Below are 22,008 nucleotides of genomic sequence, written 5' to 3' on the forward strand. Positions count from 1 at the left end.
CAATTAATAAATAATAGAAAGTCTGAGATAAAAGACCCATTTATAAACTGTATAAGAAAAATATATAAAATGTTGTTTCTAATATTAAGCCAGTTACTTTTATGTTATCATTGTACTGTTCAAATATTGTCTGGATAATGGCACATTTCTCTACCCACAAGAGTGATGTAAGATGTATAAAAATCTAAATAAAAAATACAAGTATTTTGGGTTTAGTTTCTCACCATTGCAAACTATTGTAAAATAATATAATGTAGCTTACAGTAAAGTATTTTTTCGTTAATAAGGCTTTTATCATTTTACTCAAATAGTTATATAATAATTGCAGTGTATCGGTTCTCTAATATAAAATGTATAAGTTACATCAAACTGCACTTATTACAGAATAAAAATATTGGCGCTGGGACATTTGGAAAGTGATTTATGAATGATCTGTGGAGCCATTTGAAGAGAGATTTCGCTGATGATAGGTGTTGTTTGTTATTCACCAGCTCTGACTGTAATCCTTATATGCCATTGGCCAGATCAAGCCCGTCCTCCATAGCTCTTCTCTCGGTTGCTCCCGCGACAAAAACAACGACTGGACATGACAGCTGCACAGTGACAACATTAAAGAGGACCCGTGCGGACCCGTTATCGCATTAACATAACAAATTAGACCCAATAATGGGTTTTATTTCACATTTGTTCTGTATGAACGGCGGCAGCCTCTTGAACACACGAGGTCTGCCTACAGTTGCTCTGCCCTGAGCGGCTTCAGGCTAAGCTAGTTAGCGATCTCCAAATAATTTCTAAAGCTCGGCTTTCTAAAATTTATTTTAGCATTGATCTATTGTAGACTGCGTTGGTATTTTTGCCATCAAGTTTTTAAAACACGCAAGTATGTCTCATACGGGTGGAGCGGAAGACGCGACCGAAGGAAGCGGTTGCTCGTTGAAGCTGCGCTCCCGAGTCGGCCTCAGGAGCGGCTCGTGCTCCGGCGAGAGGCACGAGCAGCTCTGCGCGGTGAAATCAATGCTGCTTGAGCGGTTGGGACCGCACGAGCGCCTGCTCACCTATCTGCAGTCTGTATTATTGTGGGAGAGACCCTTTCACAGCGTCCTGTTGTACACGGCCGCCAATGTCATGTTCTGGTGAGTGGATGAGCTTTATCTCCACGGATTTATCTCTCCTCGGGCTCTGTTTACAACCCGGTACTTTCAGTTGAAACGTTTACATTATTCATGAACATTTTGAGGATCTTGTATAAGCCTTTCTTGTTTTATCTGCCTGTATACGTGTTTTGCTTGTTCCAGACTTTGCCCCTTGAAGATAAAAAACATGGTCAAACTATATTTAGACAGTGGCTGTATTGGGGCTACAGTAAACATAATGATGTGTGTGCAACACTTTGTGCATTTGTTGAATTACTGAGTTGTGATTTACTGAACCCTTGTATTGGGTAACATGTTTGACTGCTTTTACTAATGCATGTTGAGCAGATTTTATTTTGATGTTTAAAGCCTTTATTTTGTATAACTTCGTATTACAAAATGAATATAGACATTTGCATATTATAACCTGGATGTGGAAAATAATTACAGATAGATCCAAAAGATAGTTTTAGCAACATAATGCAGATGCTTACAGAACAGTGTTAACATACTAACTGAATAAGATTGTGCTTCACATGCATTATTGGCTTGTTTTTTTAAAATGTATTATATTATATATTTATAGTTTATTGTTGTTCTGTGGTTTTACACTTCCAATTTTTTAAAAAAGATTTCATATTTTAATGTGAGCTTAAAGGGTTAGTTCACCCAAAAATGAAATTTATGTCATTATTATGACTCACTCTAATGTTGTTCCACACCCGTAAGACCTCCTTTCATCTTCAGAACACAGTTTAAGATATTTAGTCTGAGAGCGTATCCAAGTGTATACACACTATACTGTCCATGTCCAGAAAGGGAATATAAAACATCATCAAAGTACTCCATATGTGACATCAGTTAGTTCATTATAATTATTGTCCTTTAAATTTAACTTAATAATATTTATTAATAAAAAAGGTTACTGTTCCAATTATGTTCCGTGTACTCCCTTTAAGCTAATCCACATTGAACATCTGTGCAAATAGTTCATAAACAGTCTTTACATATTTACTGATGGTTGCCACTTCAAGTTAATCTTTATAAAAGTATTCTTTTAAAATGTTGTTTAAAATAAACAAGAATAAAAAAATAAAAATAAACACGTGAGCTTAATGAGAACAGGGGTGTGCTAGACACAAAGGATACAAACATGTACCTATTAAGCACAGCAAGACTTTGCATTGAATGATGCATATCTTAATTGTAATGCCTTGTTCATTTAAAATAAAATTTTAAATTATTGTTTGAGAAATTAATATTTTAACTTCTTGTATTAAAACCAATACCGTGTGAAATAAAAAGCTCCCGATGTAGACTTTGGTGAGCCTATAGGTATGTTTACTGTGTGTGTGTGTGTGTGTGTGTGTGTGTGTGTGTGTGTGTGTGTGTGTGTGTGTGTGTGTGTGTGTGTGTGTGTGTGTACACATACATATATAGATACAGCCTGGTCTTAAAGTGGTGTGATCTTGTTGGTCGATGTGATTTTGCCAAGTTTTTCCTGGATCAACATATATTTTGTTGATCCTAGAACAACATTCCTGTCTGAAAATTTAATCTAAAAGTTATCCCTAAATCAGAGGGAAATGATGTAGAAGCACCTAACCCTGTTTGTAAGCCTAAACTTCACATAAACTATAAACTTGTCTTTCATACCTGATTGGTTGAAATGTTGTTCCAGGATAAACAAAGATGTTGATACAGGAACATTTTGTTCTTGGTGAAATCACATTCACCAATCCTGTTCATGACTTAAGACTTAAAGCAGCACTAGGTAACTTTTCAACCTTCATAATATATTTTTTAAGACTCTTGTGATGATAAATCGACTTACAATAGGTTGAATGACACGTCTGCCATAGCCTGATGGGGTCTGTATCGTTTTTAATCGTACTTTTAAACTTCGGGTTTCGGGTAGTAACCCGAGAAAAAGAAAAGAACTACAAAATTCGACTGCTTTACGGCACATACGTCACGTACACACACACACTTCCTTACATTCGGACGTGCGAGCCCAACTTTGTTCGTCGGATAATATAGTCATGTCCGAAGCAGCAGAGACAAATAAGAAAGAAAAGGTTTTGTTGGAGGAAAGCAATAAGAGGAAATGAAAAAATGATGGGATTAAAGGCAGGACAAGGATCAAAATGTGACCAGGGTTTGCTCGTCGGCGTGAGCTGAAGGAGGCGTGCCCGACCGATGCTGTCCTGCTTGTTACGGTGAGCTACCACTCAAACATTGAACTGAAGTATCATATAGATTCTGTAAAACGGTAACCAATAGACTACTATAATGACGCTGGCTTGTAAACGTGAGCATCGTGATTATTTGGCGTTTGAAAAAAATAAAACCCATGAAATTATATTCATATGACATGCTGAAACATATGCCACTGACTGTAACGTTACCTGGGATGAAGACATTTCACACGCGACGCCAGAAGAACTCCTCTTGCAGTTTTCAGGGGAACTGTTAGTGCTGCACCGACCCGCGGGACGCTTTTATGAAGTTATTTGGCCCGCACCGCACCACTGTATATATTTTTACAACACGCCGCGCACCCGCGACCATTAAATAGACATACGGGGTCCGCGGGTTATGAGACGACCCGCGCATCACTAGTTCAGGGCTATCAGGGTTGTCATGTCAACAAATGCACATGCGATGGCATCCCCTGTTGTAGGAGGACAGCTCTTACGACAGTAGTTGAGGACATTATTTTTTCCAAACTGTAGGGGGACCCCGAGAGCAAAAGTAGCCAAGTGGGGCTTTAAGACTCAGGCCAGCCTAACATGGGAGACCATGTGCTGTGTAAACACTATGAGATGTGTGCTTCTAAAGTCAATATAAATTCAAAATGGCCCCCTTTTACTTTCTTATTATGAGTGGTTCATCTGTGCATGTTATTACAAAGTAAATTGGTTTTTGTTTGTTTTTCGATTAAAGATTTCAAAGTAAATTGTCTTTGTAATCTTTAATCGAAATGTAAGGACATGCTTTTCCTTTGGAATGATTTCCCTTTTCTACCGATATAATTAATATTGTTAATCAAATAGCTATTTAAGCATTTATTATGCAAACTTTTGTTCAGGCTCCGTTCTGACATCTTTTATGGATAAAATCCAGATTATTTTTTAGTTTGTGACAAAAGAAGTAAAATGAGCTGTGAATGAGATTTCTTGTCAGCTTAATGCTATAAAGAACGCTCAATAAGTCTGAAAAGCTTTAGTTGAAATGCTTCAGGAAGGAAAGCTGTGCAGGGAAGACTAAATTGTTAAAGGTTGGATGGCACTCTCTTTTTCTTCACTGTTCAGGCATGCAGTTTTCATTGATTCGTTTAGTGCAGTCAGCCTCTCCATCAGTGGAATATTCCCTCTGATCTTATTATCTTTTATTTGCCTCAGTGAGCAGCAGAGGAACACCGCTTGTGGGATTTTTCTGTCCTGTAGAGGCATTTATTTATCTTGGAAAATGGATACCAAATGCACTGACTGATTATTATCTGGGGATAAATGTCACAAGGCATTATTTATTTATTTATTTATTTTAATATTACGCCATGGTTAGATTGCTGTTAAAAGTCATATTCCACCTCCAGTCCAGTCCATTCAGAAAAAAGGTATCATCTCTATCTCAGAACCTTTCAACCGCCCACTGTTGTAATGCTTTTGAGAGGTCATGTCATGTGGTTTTGTTGTTTGATCCAGTGATCAAACAGCATTTGCTATCTTATTTCACGCCGTGAGATCAGTTGGGTTCAGCCTGGTCAGTGCCAGCTTAACTTTTAGTCAGGGCTCGACGTTAACGCTTGTCTGGGACAAGTGGATTTTTTAAAGGGACGAGTGAAAAATAATTTTACTTGCCCGACGGACAAGAACCTGATTAAAACAAAAAATAACTAGCGAATCACCAAAATGCAAGAATGATTGTGCATTAATTTAGTGTAAGTGGCGATCGATAGTGGTGGATAATAATATATGATGAACTGACGATAACAAGGTCGCGCTGTTGACACTCGTGCAGCCCTTTCAAGGAGAAATTACAACACTAGAGCGTTTAAGCTGTTTGCTGAATACCATCACAACTCAAAATGACACTTCAGCAGCGAAAATCATTCACACACAGCAGAACCGTAACGCGTCTCACAGCAACAAGTGTGTTACTGAACGATTCAGTGTTTGAATTAATCGTTTGAAAGAACGACTTAATGGCTGACTCATTAAGACTCACTTGCTGCCACCTACTGGAGGTTTAGTTTAATGTTTAAACATACTTTCCAACATTTCTTTTTTGTCTATTCAAAACTACAAATCTCAAAACATTATTTGATGCAGTTGTAATTTTTCAGTGTAAATTATTTAATTTTATTTTTAACAGTCCTTATAGTGTCTTAATTTAATGTATTGATCAAATTTAACAATATAAACCTGAAGCATAGCCTATATTTAATAAGATTAGTGGGGAAATGCCCTTTATAAAAGGTAAAAATATCACAAATTTGAAATGATTCAATAAAATAAAAAAATCACAAATATGCAGATATCAATATGTCAAAGCTGATTGAACACTGGTGAGTATATTGCTTCAGAATAAATTATAGTTACAACACACACACACAATTAAAAAAATATCAAACTTTTTTCCAGACAAGCACATTTTTTACTCAGACAAGTGAATGAACGATTTACTTGTCCGAAGGAAAAGCACATGAACATGCTTAATGTCAAGCCCTGTTTTAGTCAAGTACTGTTGCACATACTAGCAGTAATTAACTGTGCTTCTGTGAAACTGTCAGAAATCACAACTGCTCGTGGAGCACATGACGCCTGAGATTTGCACAGGAAAACACTGGGGCCGGAAACACCTGTGGAACAAAGTACATTCAGTATGATGAATGCATGACAGATGTAGTCACAAGGTTTCTGCTCAGAGAGTCCTCAACAGAGTTAGTGTTTCAGAATAAAGTACACATTGTAATTGTTGTTTTCTTCACACTGCATCTCTTCTTCAGGTTTTTTGCTCTGAGCTCTTTGAGGTTGCTCTTTCTGCTGGCATCAGGTCTGGCCCTGGCTGTTTGTGTCGACACATGGAGGAATAAGATCTGGCCTAAGATCAGAGGTAGAATTGATCTTCCTCTTGCTTGTGTACAACTAGAACCATGTTTCTAAAACTTTGTAGTCTCATCTCTCTTCCATCTTTCTATCTTAATATTAATCATAGTGGCTGTAATTAAAACCTCTCTATTCCCTGTGCTGTGACCCACTCAAGTTTCATTTTCTCTCTTCCCATTCACTTAGCTCCTAGAGAGTTATGAAAGTGACATTTCCTAGCAGCGCATTTCCAGGAGGTGCACAGTATCGATCTGGATCAATATTTTGCATGTAGCCGAAGCCGATACACAGTGGCTTATTAGCATTTGAACTACACTCTGGGATGTGTTTAATAGAACTAAAACCATATCCCGAATCAAAAGTCAACATCACACACTGAGAACTTGTCAATGCACTAAAAATGTAATAAAGCAAATGGTTAAAACTAGTAATAACCAAGTCTTCTAACACTCACAAGTGTATCTGAAATAGTTTTTGATCTTTTGCAGTTAAAAGACGAGATGACGGTGAGAATGAAAGGTAATGTCTGGTGTATTTGTTTACTTTTTGAGAGTTCTCAGTAGTGTTTGATATAAAATTGTTTAATTGTTAATTCTCTCTGCTCTTTTCTGATTGGTTCACAGCTGGGGTCTGGTTCAACCTGGGACTTTGAGTGTGCCTGAATTATGCCACCACCTGGCTGAAATTTGGGTTACTGGGTCTTCCTCTGCAACATATATTGTGCAGTTCAAACGGCAAAATCCAGGGAAGGTGAGATTTCTCCCAAACTAGCAACACTGTTAAAATAAACAGCTGCAATTCCATAGTCATATTATTAAGTCTATAGTCTTGTGTAGCCAGATATTGGACGTCTGGTCCAGTTTGCAGCCTACTCTGTCCACTTAGACAGGAAGAGAATTTGAGCATGTAAAGTGACCAACCACAATGCATTTAGTTTTTACATGTCATATAAGCCTACAATTCCTTTTATGACTTGCATATTATTCATTAATATTTTTAATTCTTAATATTTATCAGATCCTAAGACTCTATTCTTTTGCAGTTTTGTATGCTGGTTTGTGGCTTGTTCACCTTAATGGCCATGGTGGGGCGCTACATCCCTGGACTAGTGCTCTCATATGTGGCTTGTGAGTGACCGAAATCCTTCAGGGCTTACTCATCTTCTCCAGCGCCTTAACAACTGCAAACAAATATTTACTCTCTCCCTCTCCTTCTCTTTCTCTCTCGCAGTGCTGGGTGTGTTGCTGTGCCCATTGGCATTGTATTATCGGCTATGGCAGCGTGGATGTGTGAAGCTGGAGCCAGCCCTGCAGTGGCTGGACTTCAGTGCCAAAGGATACATGATGTCAAAGCCTATAGACAACCCCTGTGAGTACACTGCAGGTCTAACTAGGTGCAGACTGATGATCATGCTGAGAACACTTTTGCCTTTTTTGAGTTGTATTTTAAAGGAATAGTTCACCCAAAATGAAAATAACTCCATGATTTACTCACCCTCAAGCCATCCTAGGTGTATATAACTTTTTCTTTCAGATCTATTGGAGCTATATTTAAAATGTCCTGGCTCTTCCAAACATTATAATTGCAGCCCAAAATTTGAAGCCCAAAAAAGTGTATTCATTCATTATAAATGTATGGCTTAGGGGGTTAATAAAGGCCTTCTGAAGTGAACTGATGGGTTTTTGTAGGAAAAATATCCACATTTAACACATTATAAACTAAAATATCTAGCTTCCGACGGGCCGCCTTCCTTATTCATTTTTGGACAAAAAAAACATAACTGGTGCAACGATGACATTGGATGTAGATGTTTTACTTTATAACGTTTCAAAAATAGATACTTGGTCACCCCATTACTGATCGGATAGCTATCGGTTTTGTCAAAACCAATACCTTGTCTTATGTTCCCGTGCTTTATGCCAATTCTACGGTGGACCAGTAGTGCAGCCGTACTAAATTAAACCACAACACAACGAAATCGCCACAACACAATGGAATTAATCCACAACACAACGAAATCGCCACAACACAATGGATTTAATCCACAACACAACGAAATCACCACAACACAACGAAATCGCCACAACACAATGGAATTAATCCACAACACAACGAAATCGCCACAACACAATGGATTTAATCCACAACACAACGAAATCACCACAACACAACGAAATCGCCACAACACAATGGAATTAATCCACAACACAACGAAATCACCACAACACAACGAAATCGCCACAACACAATGGAATTAATCCACAACACAACGAAATCGCCACATCACAATGGATTTAATCCACAACACAACGAAATCACCACAACACAACGAAATCGCCACAACACAATGGATTTAATCCACAACACAACGAAATCACCACAACACAACGAAATCGCCACAACACAATGGAATTAATCCACAACACAACGAAATCGCCACAACACAACGAAATCGCCACAACACAACGAAATCACCACAACACAACGAAATCACCACAACACAACGAAATCGCCACATCACAATGGATTTAATCCACAACACAACGAAATCGCCACAACACAACGAAATCACCACAACACAACGAAATCACCACAACACAACGAAATCGCCACATCACAATGGATTTAATCCACAACACAACGAAATCACCACAACACAACGAAATCGCCACAACACAATGGAATTAATCCACAACACAACGAAATCACCACAACACAACGAAATCGCCACAACACAATGGAATTAATCCACAACACAACGAAATCGCCACAACACAATGGATTTAATCCACAACACAACAAAATCGCCACAACGCAACAAAATCACCACAACACAACAGAATTAAACCACAACACAACAAAATCACCACAACACAATGGATTTAATCCACAACACAACAAAATCACCACAACACAACAGAATTAAACCACAACACAACAAAATCACCACAACACAATGGAAATGCTCCCGACCTCGAGGGGGCCCTCGGAGTGCTAAAAAGTTAGTTTCCCTTGCCATTGCTCTATAGATTGGCCAGTCTTATAAATATATATATATAAAACGTAACACTACGATCAGTTTTAAGTGTGTATCCATTGTATATCGACATAAAATATCCATTCAAATTCACCTGCATGCATTATATCTGCATATTTATACTTGTGAACGTTTTTACTCGTGATCTGCGCTTGATGCCCAAGGGAACGTCTGCCATAATATGAAAAAAAGTGTGACTTATAGTCCGGAAAAAACAAGGGTGCACACTTGTGTGCGTGCACGCGCCCAGATCAAAAAAGGAATATTATTTAACTATTTGAGATTCACCGGCCTGCTGACGGGCATACGCGATTTGGTAGCACGTCTGTAAAACACATTGCCCATATAAACCAATATATATATATGTCTGCAGATCCAGCTCAACCTGAGAATTGTTTTCAAACAATTCCACATTGAAATGAAGCAAACACACACACGTACAGTTATCCCCATGTGAGATTCAAAATAAATGAAGTATCACATTCCTAATATTCGACGGAAACTTATGCAGCGACTGTGTTCTTCCACAACCAGGAAAAGCGCAATATCCTGCTATCTTCTTCGGCATGTTTATTGCTGCTCGCTAGCACGATCCGAACAGCTCCATGAGTCAGTGGGTGGGGCTACTGAACTACACGTGCTTATTATTCTGTAGAGGCGGCGTTTCGCAACAGATGACGTCAAGATGGACACACGATCGTATTCTGGGCCTGGTGTCTACAAAAGCTTTTCTTTGACTAACAAGGAAGTTTTCAGCTCTGAAACTTACAGGATATTCTTATATTACCATGACCTTTTATATATCAAAAGCTCAAGGGAAAGTTGATTTTTCAATTAATCACCCCTTTAAGTCTTGTCCAGTTTCATCCAGAATATGTCTCAATCCCCCTTTGTTTGGGTTTGAGCAATTCTAATTTAAACCCGTCACAAATTAACTTTTGAGGGGATTTACACTTACACGTTGAAGAAAATAGAAGTGCTGATTAGGCCATGTCTCCCAAACCACTGGCTCATTTAAAGGTGCTCTATGCAACTTTCCGTCCACTGCAGGGCGCCTATTCAAAACAAATGCGTAGTTTGATGACGCAAAGTTTGAGCGCAGCATCTTGGGACATGTGGTCTTCACCTCACAGCCGGTGGAAGATAGGACTCGGGCTGAAATCATGTTCATGCACGTGGTTATTAACGTTACTGTAGTATGAAGCAGAGCAGGACCGAGTGTTGTGGAGCTGAGCACGGCCGCTCGAGCGATTGTTATACAAACACACGGCTCGCGAACACCGGGACTTTTATTATGACGGGACACAGTTGCCGGGCGCCTGCACTGATCCGCTCTTCCGGTTATGATTATGAGATAATGCAGCTCTGTTTATTATATTAGATACATTTAAGTGTGTTGAAAATAATGTTATGTTATGTTCACTTGTTCACACTGCTAAGAGTAAAGAGCTCCTGCCAAATAAAACCCGAAACCGAGGGTAGCGCAGATATGACACAGATATGACATGATGACAATTGACGGGCATCTTCCTCATACTATGCTGACACGTCCCGGTCCTTAGTTAAAATAGCAATTTTCTCACAATTTACAAATAGTTGGAAACATTTGGGATATTGTAGGTACTCAACTGAACAAAATGTATAACACCGGCCTAGTGGTTTTTGGATATTTTACTGCAAAAATACTACCTAGTGCACATTTAAACCTCTTTTTCTACAAATCAATGCAAAAAAAATGTCTTTGTTTTTGTATATACAGCTCTGGAAAAAATCTCAACGTTAAGTGGTGTTTTGTTCGCGCGAAGAATCTTTTTTTTTTTACAGCATATATTACAGCTTTCAGAAGTTTTGATAAACCATTTTGTTTCTGTGTTTACAGTTCTTCGTAGGCCAATGAGGAGTGGGGCCTCAGATGATGCTAGTGACAGCGAAGAGGAACTGGCTGCGTTCTGCCCAACGGTGAGCCCAAAAGCAGGAGTTATATATATAATATGAGGATTCAGAGCAGCTGCATGGTCATGAGATTAGATTATCTGTATGGGTTTCATAATAGTAATAAAGCAAGTTGGAAGATCTCATTGTTTTTTTCATTTGACTTGTTTTAATAAGCTCGCACTTCTCTTAATATTCTGCACTTGTAGTTTGATGAAGCATTGGTTGCAAAGGAACTAGCACTAACTGACTCTGAGCACTCGGATGCAGAGGTGTCGTACATGGATAACGGAACTTTTAACCTCTCCAGGGGACAAACGCCCCTCACAGAGGGCTCAGAGGGTAAGACACCTTCAGCTCTTCTACTCTTTAACTCTCTTCTTATTCTCCTATGTGGGTCAATAAACATATAAGAGTGTCTAGAATAAAGTAAAAGGGAGGAAAACATTCTTACAAATCTTGTCTTTTTATTTATGTTGATTTCATATGTTTTTCAAAAACATTTGACCATTTTAAAGATTTTTTTTGTTTAATGACTCAAGTAAAAAGAATACATGCGAGTTTACACATCTAATCATTATTATTGTTTTTAATATAAAAATATTAAGCAGCAGAATTGTTTTCAATATAAATATTTATTGAGCTGCAAAATATCAAATTGACAGAGAATTAAAGGATCATGTGACACTAAAGACTGAAGTAATAATGCTAAAAATCCAGCTTTGCATCACAGGAATAAATAACATTGTAAAACCGATTAAAATAGAAAAAAATATGTTGAGTTGTACTAATTCACAATATTGTAGTATTTACTGTCTTCTTTCAGAAACATTTAAAAATCTTACCAGCCCCAAACTTTTGATGGGTGGTGTATATTTTTTTAATTTATTAGTAAATGGGGATAACCATTAATGATGTGTATAATTTGTATTCATTCACTGATTAGATCTAGACAGGCACAGTGATCCAGAGGAATCATTTGCTTGCGGGCTTCCAGACTTTCCCTCTATCAACCCAGATGCCACCCTGATGGAGGATGATGATGATGCCAGCTTCGGGTTGCCCAGTCTCAACTCAGCCACGTTCTCCCGACCTCGCGGCTCTACCTCCGCCCTGCTGGACCTGGACACCCAGATGGACTCTGATCAGGAAGACCTTGACCCAGAGATCTCCCTCGGCTCCCTAAATACTACCTCTGACCTTGCTAATAACCTTGCAGGGGTCATCGCCAGCAACATGATCCAGGCAGCCATCGCAGGAGCCATGCAGCCCCGGCCACCGCAAGGTCCTCGGAGAGAGAGCGGCCCACGGGCAGGAGCACCTCCAAGGGGATTCAGAAAGCAGTCGAGCTCAGAGCTGGACACAGACCTGGACTTTGATGGAGAGGACTTTGAGATGTTGGATCAGTCCGAGCTGAACCAGTTGGATCCTTTTGGAGGGGGGCAGGGAGGTCAGAACAGAAACCAGGGGTCGAGTTTCCTGTCCAACCTGCTGGGGAAGCCACAGTGAGCCCATCTTACAGATGCTACCTCCGTCTGTCTGCTCCTCATGTCCTTGCACCTTGATCCAAGTAGAAGTTGTTTGCAGTGTTGTTTTGAATGTCTACTGAGATGCTTTCAATTTATCTGAGTGAGTGAGACAGAGAGAGAGGGTGTGTTTGTTTTGCACTGTTAATGTAATATTAGATTCTTATGCCAGGTTTCCTCCACTGGCTGCAGTTGATATCACTGTGAAGTAATCTAGTCTGAATCATCTCCTTTTATGCTCCGTGAGCTTCCTCCGTGTCCCCTCTCATTTATGCGAGCGTGTTTGAAAAACACTCTGATTTACTTGGTAGGCTAAGCAATAGGACAACAGTCAAAAACATTGAAAATGATCCAAAATCTCTTTAAGTTCTTATAAACCAGCAAACTACATTTTTTAAAAAGTCTTATAGATCTTCCACATCTTTTTTTCATACAGACTGTATTGTTTTAGTCTTCAATAATAACTCATGGGACCAAATCAGACATTCCTACATCAATGCTGAGTCAAGACGATTAATGTATATTAAAAATTAAGTTGCCTGTAAGGAAGATTGTGAAATCTGTAGTCAAGACGTCGTTGAGTAGAGGAGTCTGGAGAAGTAGCAGTGACTTGTTAGGGCCGCTGACCTATCTCATGCTATTAAAGGGATAGTTCACCCCAAGTTGTTCCAAACCTGTGTTTCTTTCTTTTGTGGAACATAAAAGAAGATATTTTGAATGTGTTTATTTTTACAGTCATACAGGTTTGGAATAACATGAGAAAAATAAATGATGACAGTATTCATTTTTGGGTGGACTATCCGTTTAAGACTCTGGGACAGGAGCATATGGTCACTAAGTAAACAGCAGTCAGGTCATCTCACTTTGCCACGTATTTGGTCCTGAGGTTGTCACCCTTCATTCTTGTTTTTTTGTTTGTTTGTTTTTACATACTAACGGCATATTTTTTTCATCAGGTCTATCTGGTAGCAATGAAAATGCACCGTTCCTAATACAGGAATAACATGAAAGATATATATCTCAATTATATATATATATATATATATATATATATATATATATATATATATATATATATATATATATATATATATATATATATATATATATATATATATAGTTATTGCCTGGTCATTTTAAACTCAACATGCTTTAAAAAAAAAAAAAGTCATTTGGCTCACCAGAATTGCATTTACATGTAAGTTCACGTGGGCTGGATTTTCTTTCTGCATTGCTTGGAAACCAAGGAAGTATGTTGACAGTTACTTGCCTAATTAAGATCTCTGTTGTAAAAACAGGGCACATTTACAGTATATTGTCTTTCAAATGGCTATTTTTTTTCATCTATTCATCGGTCAAAACGAAAAATAAAAATGATCCATAACACCAACTTGTTTAACAGCCCAGCATTGTTTTAGTCTAGTCTAAACAATATTGTTTTAGATGGTCAAAATTCTGACCATCTGGATAATATGGCAGTATGTTGATTTGTTTAATGACCCTACCTCAAACAAGCCATTCAGCTGTAACTGCCACCTGTTTGTACACAGCCTCCTCTCTTCAAAATCACCTTTAACCGTTCTGACTTTATACAGGAACTTTTTTACAGGAAGAAGCAGCAGGACTGTAGATCACCTCTGCCCCCTTCTCTCATCTGGTCTGGTCTGATATGAGGTTTAACATTTAGTACATTACTAAAGCACAAAAGGATTTGAGAAACCAACTTTCTTACTTCCTTTCTTGTGTTATGATAGAGCTGGTGGAATTAAATGTTGAATTTGCTGTTTTATTTGCTGTTTATTTAGTAAATGCTGACCCATTTTGGTTTTTACTTTTCCGTTTTTGACCCAATGCTGATAAAGTCTCATTGCTGGCTTTGAGCTTTGATCATTGTGTACACTGGAAAGTAGGAAGCGCAACGGGAAACTGCTTTATACCAAGCTACCAGAGATCAGTAAAGTGTTTTCTATCTTCCAAGCATACATTTTGTTTTCTCATTTTAATTTAGAGTAATGGAGCGTTTAAGAAATATAATGAAACAGCTTAACTTTCTCACGGTCTGTCACTTCCTGCTATTCCAGTTTGTTTATTACATTTCATGCTCAATACTTATTCCAATAAACAGTAACTCTTCTAACCCAACTCAAGTTGGCTGGATTGTTTCACCTTTTGCAACTTTGCTGTGATTTTACTCAAGCACCTTTTATTTTTGCTGTCCTGTTTTTGCTTGGTTGTGAGCCCTAAGATTTTGAATTGCTGATATTTTTGATTGCTGTGTTAAAAAGGTTTAATTCAGAAGGTTTGATTTTAGCTGTTTTAGAGGTAATATGTGACATTTCTGGGATACTGATTTTTGAAAATGGTTGAAGTACAATTCATATTTTCCCCCTTTTTACTTTGATGTTTATTTATCATTAAAATTAATAACTTGCTATTTATATGGACACATTTCTGATGATTTTTTTTTTGATTGATTGATTTGATAAATTGTTCATATTTCTTTTGAAGAAAGCTTGAAAATGTTTTTTTCTTTCCTTTTTCTTTTCTTTTTTTTCTCCGTAAGTGTGTCAGTGTGAGACTCCTGCCTGTTCACCACTTTGTAGCCAATTTAAACAAAAGTCACCAGCAATTCAAATGGGACAATGAAGTGGTGGTTTATACATAGAAACAAAATTCTGCCCAGTGTCATCTATTGATGTTGTAATTTTGTTAGTAATTTAAATATAAACCAGTCTGCCATGTTGAGGTAAATGTAAAATACAGAATCACTCATCATTTCTTTCTTTGTGTGAGCACTTTTACAGGACTTTTTCTGTAGCTGGATTCTGCAATGTTTGTGACTTTTATTTCTGTATATTAGTATTTCCCTCTTCCATTCTCTGTAATTGATTTTGATAACTTTTGATGTGCAGGACAATAAACAGATGAATGAATATATTATTTAGGAGAAATGTGTAGTTATTGATGACTTTTACAGTAATTTTCTGACATTTTGACAATCAAGATGTCAAAATGTATGTACTTTTGTGTTTACCTATAAGTATGTACTTTTTCTTCACAAAAAGTACATACTTTTAGGACGTGACGGTTGGTACAAGTAGGCAAATTGGGACGCAGCCTTTAATTCAACATAAATGGCGTCTATGGCCCTGCCCCAAATGACCCTAACCCTCTGCGTAGCTCGCAAACTGACGGGCTCAGCTGAAGTGCGCATCGAGTGTGCGCATAGCAGCCTCAAAGGGGGCGCTCACGAGGCGTCCGGCAGCGCCCTTTAAGCTTAAATGACGAATGGGACACCCTACGGTCTTGTTTCTTTTACTGTATGGTCTTGGGCCATTGTAAGTGCACAAGACCGAAAGTGCACATGAAGTGTGCCATTTGGAACAGGGCCTTTGAGATGACGTATGTGACGTCATACTAGCTCGACCCACAATTCAACACGGCGCGCGAAAGCTGACTGAAGTAAACAACAGAAGTTTGCAGATCGTTGCCAGATCTACACTGAATATACAATGAGCAAAAAAGACAGTTCGGGTAAGCGATGCTTCTTAAATTTACACGAGTGGACATTATGTATTTGATTGTAATTTCATGATTGATATCACAACGCAGCTAGAAAAGAATCATCAGATTTGCATCGTTTTCTCTCTCTCTCACACACACGCACAGGTGTCGCACAGATCCTCGCTTACCTTAATGAGAAAAACAGACCCTATAGTGCTCAGGATGTTTTTACCAACCTACAGAAGCAGTTTGGTCTGGGTAAAACGGTAAAAGGCAACATTTCAATTTTGATGACATCTGTCCTGCAGTTTGTGTCTGTGATATCGCAAGAGCTCTTTGTGGTATTCACTGTTAAATAAGATATATATTTTTTAAGTTTGATGTTTTTTGAATACTCTTACACAGGCTGTGGTCAAAGCGATGGATCAGCTTGCCCAGGAGGGAAAGATTAAAGAGAAAGTATATGGAAAGCAGAAGATCTACTTTGCAGATCAGGTTGGTGTGAATCCCCATATAATATAACGTGTGTGGGAAATCAGCTTGACAGATGTCCTTTCCCTTCAGTCTCAGTTTGCAGATGTGAGTGATGCTGAACTTAAGAAGATGGACAGCCGTATTGCGGAGATCAGCGCTGAAGTACAGACCATCTCACAGAGCTGCAGGCAGTTGGATACAGGTGTGGACAAGATGTGCTGCTGGGAAGAGATGTATTGTTTGAACTTGTGCACGGGCCGCCAGTGTTTGATAAAAAGTTCATCTTTTTGCCCACAGAGCTAAAGGAGTTGAACAGCTCATTAACCACAGCAGAGATGAAGTCACAGATCCAGGAGCTGCAGACAGAGTGTTCTGGGTTCAAAGAGAGACTGGATAAAATCAAGTCAGCTACAAACCACGTGACCCCTGAGGAGAGGGCGAAGGTTTGAAATCACTGCTGATCTTTTGGCCTTGGTTTGTCAAATTGACGATGCATGATCTAGTCTGGGATCAGCAGTAAGGATTTTGTCAGCTTGCCAGGCCAGACTAGTATTTCATATTTCTACTTGCTATGTCAGCAATTTTTTAGACCCATCAAAAGGGGGGGAAAGCAACATGCGTGTCATTCAAAAGTTTGGGGTGAATAATTGATATATATTTTTTAATATACATTTAAAGGTGCACTATATAGTATTTTTGCAGTAAAATATCCAAAAACCACTAGGCCGTGTGTTATATATTTTGTTCAGTTGAGTACCTACAATATCCCAAATGTTTCCAACTATTTGTAAATTGTGAGAAAATTGCTATTTTAACTAAGGACCCAGCATAGTTTCAGCATAGCGTTTGAGTAAGTCGCCTTTCAATTGCGTCATATCTGCGCTACCCTCGGTTTCGGGTTTTATTTGGCAGAAGCGCTTTACTCTTAGCAGTGTGAACAAGTAAACGCACGGAGTAACGTCATAACATCATTTTCAACACACTTAAATGTATCTAATATAATAAACAGAGCTGCATTACCTCATAATCATAACCGGAAGAGCGGATCAGTGCAGGCGCCTGGCGACTGTGTCCCGTCCCGTCATAATAAAAGTCCCGGTGTTCACAAGTCGGGTATTTGTTTAACATTCGCTCCAGCAGCTGTGCTCAGTTTTGAATAGGCGCAGCTGTGCTTGTTTTGAATAGGCGCCTTTCAGTGGACAGAATGTTGCATAGTGCACCTTTAAGTTTTTATTTAGCAAGGATTCAATAAATTGATCAAAAGTGACAGGAAAGATATTTGTGACAAGATTTCAAATAAATGCTGTTCTTTCTAACTTGTGCATCCAAAAATCCTGAAATAAATTATCAGTTTTTCAACATTAGCACTATTCGCACAGGATTAGTATTATCTAGGGACCTCTGTGATTTAGAAATGACTCCCCCACATCTGAGTTTTGCGTGGCGCATTCGCACGGGATAAGCAAAGCCTGTGATTTTACTCGAATTTACTGACTTCTCCCGGATATGATGTCAAGACTTCGTTATAAATAGCTATAGGAATTCATAAACAGGCATCGATATCGTTTTGGTTATTTTACAGTAGCCTAATAAATAAACATAATTTCGTTCAGTTAGCGAACAGACACCATGAACTGAGCTCAGACCAGCGGCAGGAGTCAGATTTCATTTATCACGGGTGAGAAGCTGACAATATACGGCGGAAGATTCAGTTTCAAAACTAAATTTAAACAAGCTTGTCATTGTACTGTTCTGTTCTGTCTCTCATTAAAGGGGGGGTGAAACACTCAGTTTCAGTCAATCTCATGTCAATCTTGAGTACCTATAGAGTAGTATTGCATCCTTCATATCTCCGAAAAGTCTTTAGTTTTATCATATTTATAAAAGAAATATGGGCTGTACCGAGTCTTTCCGGAAAAAACCGAGCGCCTGGAGGCGTATCATGTGGGCGGAGCTAAAGAATGACAAGGGCGCAAAGCGGTGACGTCCTCAAGCGTGGAGAAACCCATCTATCTCAGCTAATACAGATAATGATCCACAATCAAATCTGAGGCTGAAATAAATTGAACAGGAGAAACGGCAACATCAGGATGTCCATCTCTGTGGTATGTACTGTATTTAGGGGCCTTTGTGTGCAGTTTATGAGGACATGATTCGGTTTATGGACTATTGTATGTGACTAGACCTTAGAGGTCGCAAGCAAAACGGTTTTGCACGTCAGAGTCAGAATAGTGTAACGTTATACAGAGAACAACAATGGAGTAACCGTTAGCGCATTTGAATGACGAAGCACGCGATCGTATCGTTTACTGATGTTTACTCATGCGACGGTAGCCAATAGCAGAGACATTTGAAGTTGATTTACTCACCGGCATCTTCCAAAGCAGGACCGTTCTGTCAAAAACACACTTCTTTGGTATGATTTGGTGAAGTCCTGTGACAGCAGTGACCGTGGAAATCCACTTTGCGACGCGACTGAAGCGATGCCTTGAAGCTTCCCGTCATTTCTGCGTTCAAATCGGTTCAAATGCAGCGCTGCCTTCCCGGAATGCTGTGCTGAAGCGTTGAAGTCGCTCGACGTCACCCATAGGAATAAAGTGGAGCGCGGCGCGTCATAAGTGTTCACGGAGGACTGGATCTGCACCTGAGAGACTGTTTACAGCGTGCATTTCCTCTCTCTCCCTCTAGTCACGTGCGCGCGCACCCTACCGGGAGAAGAGCCCGTACGGCCCATACAAGGACCTTCCGCTCTTATTAACGTCAAGTAGACCCATACTCGAAAAAAACTCGCCGAAACTTGTGAGAAACCGGAAGGAGTATTTTTAACACAGAAATACTCCATCAAACGTCCAACATTAGTTTTTGAAACTTTGTCTATGTTTAGGATGGGAATCCAAGTCTTTAAAGGTGTAAAAAGCTCAGTATGCATGAAACAGCATTTCACTCCCCCTTTAAGAACAGTATTGATGTTAATATTAAACGCACCATTCAATCAGATTACTCCCAAATTGATACTCATTCTAAAGTGAAAGTATAATTGCACAGGAATTCATAACGGTGCGCATTATGAATGCAGACTTTATTCTTCGTGAAAGATAAAGATAAAAATGCTCACAGGAAGAAAAAAAGCTTGCAAAAATGATATACAATCCGCCTAATCCTGGCCAAATCACAGAGATGTCGATTCGCATGGGACTACTATTCTCACAGGACCTCGGTGTTCGGCGAAATATGGTAGGTAATTTGCGGGGGAATTTTTACTTTACAAATTACAGACATGGCCGATTCGCACGGGATTAAGATCACAGACATTCTCTGCAATTATTACAAATCACCAGAGGTCCCCAGATAATACTGGTCCCGTGCAAATGGGGCTATTGATGATAATAAAATTTTCGTGATTTTTGCCATGAATAAAATGCACTGTTACATGAATAAAATGCACTGTCATTTTAAATTGTAATATTTCAATATATTACTGTTTTACTGCATTTTTGATCAAATAAATGCAGCCTTGTTAAACATAAGATAATTCTTTCAAAAACATAAATCATACAATCCCCAGACTTTTGAATGGTAGTCTATATATTCTTAAGTTAACTTTGCTTTACACTAAAACTCCCTAACAATTCTGCAATAGTGTAACTCCATGACGGCTATAAGTTCTTACATGCACATTTGCCAGGAAACTGGCATCTGGTGGAAAACATTCTTAAAGGCTACATTCAAACTGTCAGTCCAAATCTGATATTTTATGTTATTATTTGACTGTCCACATTGTTTCCCATGCTGCTCTTTCGTGTTCTGGAATATCTGCATTGGTTTCTATGGAAATTATGTAGCGTTGGTATGTATGCACCATAAAAAAACAACCACCACAACAACATGGAGGGGTTTTCAATAAAGATGTCTTATTTTTCAACAATGAGTAGCTGTCACGCTGGACTACTGCATCCTATGAAGCATCAGCAGAAAATTAGGCGTAAACATGTCTCCGTTATTGTCATTTTTTTGACTCCGTCCAGCCTGGTTTCTGCAGAAACTTTCAGCATGTTTCTGCATTTTTGCACTGTTCACACTTGCTAAATTTGATTGGATATCAATCGGATATGCACACAATGCGATTTGGACTGACAGTCTGAACGTAGCCAAAGCCTCACAGTTTTGACCTCTATAAGCAGTTACATGACATTACCTTAGTGACATATTTGAATCAGCTGATATTACATCAGTATTAAATACATGACAGTAAACCAAGCGTTAACATTTGCCAGCCTTATATGTGATTAATGGAAACAATATAGTGCTGAATTGGTGCAAATTACAGTTCTATTCACCGTCCTGAGTCTCTCCCATTCTGGCTCCAAGCCATCCTTATTGTTGAGCCTTGCCCATTACATATTCTTTTTTTTTTTCAAGTAATGCAAAAAGACCAAACTAGAGCCTTCTAGCGTCTCTAGAATGTGTTTGGTTCATTAGGTGAAATTTATGCAGATAATGTTGCTGTCTTGAGGCAGTCAACAATATAGTATGCTTATGTTGCTGACAAATGTATTTCTTCCCCCTCAGGTTTCCAAGGAGAGAGAGACTTATGTGAAAGAGTGGAGGAAGAGAAAGAGACTGGTAATGAGCCATAAAAACATCCATTTACGACTTCTGCCTTGGAGACAAAATGTCAGCTATTTGTTAATGATACCACTGTAAGACGTGCCTTTATGAAAGTAATTAAATTCCAGTTTATTTTTATCAACACCACAGTTCATTAATGTATGAATGTAAATTGCACACTGTGGTCTCAATTGCAGTGCTATAACTTACACTTGACAGATATTCAGCTTTAAAAAAAAAGGCTCTTGTATCCTGAAATGAAAATCCAAGCACAGCTTTTAAGTCATAATTTATCTCTTTAACTACCAGGTTTCTGATATGGTTGGATCTATTTTGGAGGGGTATCCAAAAAGCAAGAAACAGTTTATGGTGAGTCATTCCCTTTATGTTGTCTTTTGGTCCTCTGTCAACATTTTTTTATTATTATTATTGTTAATGCTGCCTACCTGACCGAGCCTTCACTTTTTATCTTGTGAATGTGTTTGAAATCAGGAGGAGGCTGGGATTGAAACAGATGAGGACCATAAAGTGACAATGCCCAACATCTGATGAAGGATGCACTGTTTAAATTCAGATGCCGCAGAAATTGTTGCTGGGACATCAGACTTTTGCAAAGGTTGGAAAGTAACGTAGAGGAATCTGTGACACCAAGAGAACTGTTTTGTTAAAACGCAATCCTATTT

At 38.7% G+C, this 22,008-nt stretch overlaps 2 protein-coding genes across 2 annotated transcripts; both read left to right on the forward strand.

Annotated features, from left to right (window-relative positions):
- Positions 1 to 529: 529 nt before the first annotated feature.
- retreg3 (reticulophagy regulator family member 3) lies at positions 530 to 13,783 on the forward strand. Its single transcript, XM_067418815.1, has 9 exons — positions 530 to 1,133; positions 6,145 to 6,251; positions 6,733 to 6,763; positions 6,868 to 6,994; positions 7,287 to 7,371; positions 7,475 to 7,612; positions 11,161 to 11,240; positions 11,423 to 11,555; positions 12,160 to 13,783. The coding sequence occupies exons 1-9, from the start codon at positions 883 to 885 to the stop codon at positions 12,720 to 12,722; spliced, it is 1,515 nt and encodes a 504-aa protein (XP_067274916.1). The 5' UTR covers positions 530 to 882; the 3' UTR covers positions 12,723 to 13,783.
- Positions 13,784 to 15,970: 2,187 nt separating this feature from the next.
- Positions 15,971 to 21,956, forward strand: psmc3ip (PSMC3 interacting protein). Its single transcript, XM_067418817.1, has 8 exons — positions 15,971 to 16,273; positions 16,409 to 16,509; positions 16,649 to 16,738; positions 16,808 to 16,919; positions 17,015 to 17,160; positions 21,287 to 21,340; positions 21,635 to 21,694; positions 21,818 to 21,956. Exons 1-8 carry the CDS (start codon positions 16,252 to 16,254, stop codon positions 21,872 to 21,874), a joined length of 642 nt encoding a protein of 213 aa, XP_067274918.1. The 5' UTR covers positions 15,971 to 16,251; the 3' UTR covers positions 21,875 to 21,956.
- Positions 21,957 to 22,008: the final 52 nt, after the last annotated feature.

Source organism: Pseudorasbora parva, chromosome 2 (assembly GCF_024679245.1).
Source record: "Pseudorasbora parva isolate DD20220531a chromosome 2, ASM2467924v1, whole genome shotgun sequence".
Lineage (NCBI taxonomy): Eukaryota > Metazoa > Chordata > Actinopteri > Cypriniformes > Gobionidae > Pseudorasbora > Pseudorasbora parva.